Consider the following 5,123-nt stretch of genomic DNA (forward strand, 5'->3'; position numbering starts at 1 on the left):
AAATTTCATCAACTGATTACATGTATAAGCCGTTATGTTGCTGTATTCGTAATGTATTGTTTTTCGATGTCAACAAATGTATGGCAAATATGCAACAACTCATGCAATGCATTAGTTTGCTCGATATGACGAATCCCGCTTGGTTATCTGGGTCCATCTGATGTGGCTAAACGCACGAATTTCAGCTAGTATTGGTAACTTAAATCGTTTATAATTAGAAAAATATTATAGCCTCGCTATTTTCGTACAAGAGTTTTTGTCTTATTGTTAGAATGCTCCCCAAAATCTGCCAGTAAAAGGATATACGATATTTCTGGGATACCTTGTATATGAAAATTATAACATTCTGATATTTAAGAAAACTGATTGTAAGTTTTTTCAGTTTCTGAAGCCTTTCTGACGTCTCTTTGAGTTATTTGATTGCAGGTGTAAACAATGATTGATAAACGGTTACAAGCGTACCGCATATACCAGCGTTTTATTCGAATTATGCTTACCATCAGTGGTTGTTGGTATATGCCCACAAAATCCGGTAAAACCACGTACTACTGGTCAATTTATTTAATTTTGACATTGATTCTATACTCGTCGGTATGCTTGCACGCGAGCTACATCCTTAGACATAACATGGCAGATATGATGAAATCCATAGGCTTAGCAATATCTGCATATAGCGCCATGCTCAAGGTACGATCTAGAAGAAACTTGCATCTTATGTTGTATAAGAGAACAAGATTAGAAAAATATTTTATGTATACAATATGGAACACTAATACATTAATACAATAATATATTCGCATGATAAAGTTTGAAGAAATAAATAAATCGCAAAATTACATTCAGATAACTCTAAAAATAAATTCTATTTTACATATGTCTCTATGTAATATTTTATGACATCCGTTAAAAAATCATTCAAATTTTTAGTCAAATTGAAGATTCGTAGCAGAAACATTTTGTTAAAAATGAAACATTTGTATGCTTCATTAGTCTGAATGCATCGATTAGTCTTTTATTAAATATTTCGTTATAATATTCCATCTTTCGCAAAGAGGAAAAAGCTTTTATTTTAAATTAAAATATTACAAATTTAAAATTGTGATATAAATATATCGCATTAATCTATAAGTAATTTTTCTGTTTCGCGCGGAGAAGAAATATACATCGCTGGTTTTCTTTAAGATAATAACCTTCATGATCAATCGCGGCTCTCTGATAAAATATCACCGGATACTGGATGATCTTTTCGAGGAGGAGCTTATGCAGAATGAAAAAATTCGGACGATAATATTATCGCCCCTGCGTACAATACATACTCTGGCATACACATATTTCATATTTCTGATGGGGCTCGTTGTGGCATATTCTTCGCCGTCGTATATCGTCGCAATCCGCGGTCTCTATCACCATCTTATAGTTACAAACTATAGTCTGCCAATCAGCAGAAGAATTGGATACTTTTGGACCGTTCCCGACAACTATTTGTGTCATTTTTATCTGGTGTTTGAGACGAGCCTAGGATTAACAAGCACCATCGTAGCGTGCAGCGTTGATAACGTCTTTGGCTTTTATGTTTATCAATTTATCTCGACGATGCGCGCCATGACTTTCAGACTCACAAATCCTCTGCCAACCGAGAAGTTTTCGGACCTACTGGGGAAATGCGTGGCAAAACATCAGAAGCTACTACGATGCCGCGATACGTTAGAGCACGTCTTTGGACACATCGTGTTTTGGCATGTTATTTCTAATGCCATACTTGTTTGCGGGTTGATGTATGACGCAGTGCTAGTACGTAAATACATTAATAAAAAAATTGATGTACAATTTCATAACATATAATCTTCTGTCCAATGTGTAGTCGCAATCGGCCGCAAAATAATATTAGTATTACCATCGTATTATTAATATAACGCCAAAACAAATTTGGACGTTTTTTGATTCTATATTGGAAAACATTTTCGAATATTGAAGAAGAAAATATTTGTCTCGCAGATCCTATTATAATTAAACGATCAAATAAACTTACCTGTAAGTGACGTTTGATTATATAGAGATATTATATATCGTGATTATATAGAGTCTCGTCGAAAGATTAACAACTTGTAGTAACCTACTCTACTGGCTAGTGAGACGATATTTTAAAGCCAGAGGTGAAGAAAGAGGGCGCTTCGCATCGTCTCCGGTGCAAGGCTGTGATGCTTTCGTTAGAAATAGTGAGTGAAAATTATAACGGAGTAGGGATGTGATTGAAATGCGACTGAATCTCTTGACGAGACTCTTCATATAATCACGATCAAACGTCATTTACAAGTAAGTTCGTTTAATTATATTCAAGTCTCTTTTACATTATATAGCATCTTTGAGATTAACAACTTGTAAATGTTCAGAGATAAGTATTAATATTTACTCTCATAACCGAGAATTGGTCTTTACCTAGAATTGATAAATGAAAATGCTTTTAGCAATCTGGATAGAAAAAAGAGAAGTATTATTTTCCTTATTGAGCTCTTAGAACGGATGTTGCAAATGTAGTTCCTTCTAGTATGGGGCGGTTGTAAAGTTGTGCGAAGATATTAAATTTCTTTGACTATCCTGCGGTTTGGCGTATGGTGTAATGGTGTCTACATCTACATGTATTCTTTGATACAGCCGATAATATTGCAGCATGCTTTGTACTGTATGTGGAAAAAAGTTTCTTGAAAAATTTTAAAATCAATGCCTGCTTGTAATAGGCAAGATTTAATTGACTGAACTAATTTTTGGGACGAAGCCATTTCGTGAGGTTTTCCAGCAGTTATGAGTAGTCAGTCTATCTCAGCATCTCAAGATTTCTCTAATTCTCAAAATGTATGCTAAAACAGTGTTAACTATGAAAACTTTAGATCTATTCCTGAGGAGAGATAATGATAAAAGAAGTTGAAAACCATTCTGACGAGAAGTTTTGATCTTATCCAGGATCGTTATCTCCACCCTGGACGAGTTTTGTCTGATCTGTCCGTAATCTATTTACCGTGCTCAAGACTAAGAAAGTGGCAATTTTTTTCTAAGTTCTAAATTCAGGTCCTCGTTCGCGGGTGCCAGTTCTCTAGAAACGTCAGAACCCTTTCCGAATTTCAAGTATGATCGTATTTGAGTCTGGGAGAACGTATCCAGACAACACATATGTCTAAAAGACTGTGGATTGTAATGGTGAAGGATCAGGAGAAGGAGCGCGGTTATTAGGATGACTCCATAAATGACTCCGATGGTGGTTATGACTCCAAATGTATTTACAGAGTATTTACAGGTGTAGGAAATGTCAGTGTGGTTTTTTCTAAGGAAAGAACTTGAAGTAAGTCGGGCGGCATCCGAAGGAGCCGGTACCAAAAGGTACGAAAGGGGCTAGCGTCGGCTAGACAAGAGGTTCTTCTTGTTGATTGCGTCGAAGAGGGTCTTCGTCCAGTTCTGGACGAAGGGTCGACGCCCGAATCTCGGGATCGGCTGGAGCGGGATGGTTACGATCGACCGAATCTTCGTGCGATCCAGGGAGGCCTGCGAGATCCTTTGCAGGACCTCCGCGAAGCGCTCTGATGTCTCGGCGGGCCGGAAGGCCTTGACCGACGGACCCACGGAGAACGGTCGGGCGATCGAGCACGCTTGGCGACTTCCACCGATGGGAGCGGTGATCGATCGGGAGTCCGGGGAAGTTGATTGGTAGGGTCCCGTGGGTGATCTGGTGTCCGCGGCTTCATTGGAGTTCGCACTGGCGGGCTTAACGGAGTGGCGACGTTCTTCGTTTGAGTCGCTCGGCTAACGACCGGCCGAGGTCGCGGGTCCGAGGGCCGCCAATTCTGCGCAGACGTCCGGGGAACGTCGATGGCGGCTAAGCGCCAAGGGCGAAGCGTTATCCTCGGGTCCAGACAACGCCCAGGGGCACAGGCAGTCGTCGGAAGCTTCCGCGGTGAAGAGCGGAGGACGAGCGCCCTGGGAGAATAAAGTGGTCCCCTTTTCCCGACCTGCGGCGTGGTGTCGGTTGCTTCCTGATGACGGTTGAAGCTGGCCCGGATGGACGGTCACGACGAGGAGTCGGAGGAGACAGAGGCCCACACTAACCTGGAAGGCCGGAACTTCCGCTTCCTTCCAAGAGATCCGTCGAGTTCGCTCTGTTGATTAAAGACAATTCTCCCGTGCGACGGCCTATTGCGGGGTAGAAAGCTCGCGTCACACAGGAGCGAAGGAACAGGCTGAAGACCTCCCGCCGGATTATATTCATAGCAGGCATGGGTGAATCTTAAACGCGAGAAAGCGGAGCACGGCTGCGGCCCGTCATGTGGCGGGCGCGCGCGCCAGACGCACATGCCGTAAAGTGCGCGGTCTGGTAATAGCTACAAGACGTTTAAAAGACGTCTTAAGAAAGCCTTTTGAAACTTTATTAAAAAGACATCTTTAAGACAACTTTAAAACGACCTGCTGTTGATACGCGGAATAGCTCGTCGGCTTGGAAACCAGTGACAGAAATCGCAAGCAGGTTCGGCCAAGAGAGCAGCGGAGTAAATAACCAAACATCAATTTATATAAATAATTTAAAATATCTATTTTCGAAAAGAAAATAAAATAAATACCAGTCACGAGATTTAAGATAACCCGGGTTAACAGATGGTTCCGGTATGCGGGTTACGAAGCCCGATAACGACAGGCCGTAGATAACATGACATAAAATTATCCGTACTTTAAAACAAACACAAATGAAACAATTTAGCAGTATCCCGACCGTGGATTGCTGTGGTAACATGTATGTAATATAATATGTATCCATATACATATAATGTCCATATATAATGCCCATATATAATCCATATACAAGGTGTCCCATAATAACCGCACCGGACCTCATGGGCAGGTAAAGCAGATAAAACTGAACGGAAAAGTCCTCTACCATTTTGCAAAATTCGCAATCGTTAACGAGATATTAATTTTTGAAGATCGGTGAATAAACGCGTATCCGTCCGCCTACCGCTGAATGCAAGCGCGCGGTGAGATACGACCGCCCCACCGCTGGTAGTTGCTAGCCGATAGTTGACGAGTGGTGGGACAGTTGTATCTCGCCGCGCGCCTGTATTCAGCGGTATGGCGGACGGATA

At 41.3% G+C, this 5,123-nt stretch overlaps 1 protein-coding gene across 1 annotated transcript; it reads left to right on the plus strand.

The window, feature by feature from the left end:
- Positions 1-418: 418 nt before the first annotated feature.
- Positions 419-3,700, plus strand: LOC105448374. The gene is made up of 3 exons (XM_011686896.1): positions 419-687; positions 1,183-1,791; positions 3,431-3,700. The coding sequence occupies exons 1-3, from the start codon at positions 436-438 to the stop codon at positions 3,698-3,700; spliced, it is 1,131 nt and encodes a 376-aa protein (XP_011685198.1). The 5' UTR covers positions 419-435.
- Positions 3,701-5,123: the final 1,423 nt, after the last annotated feature.

This window comes from Wasmannia auropunctata, unplaced genomic scaffold, assembly GCF_000956235.1.
Source record: "Wasmannia auropunctata unplaced genomic scaffold, wasmannia.A_1.0 LD336088.1, whole genome shotgun sequence".
Lineage (NCBI taxonomy): Eukaryota > Metazoa > Arthropoda > Insecta > Hymenoptera > Formicidae > Wasmannia > Wasmannia auropunctata.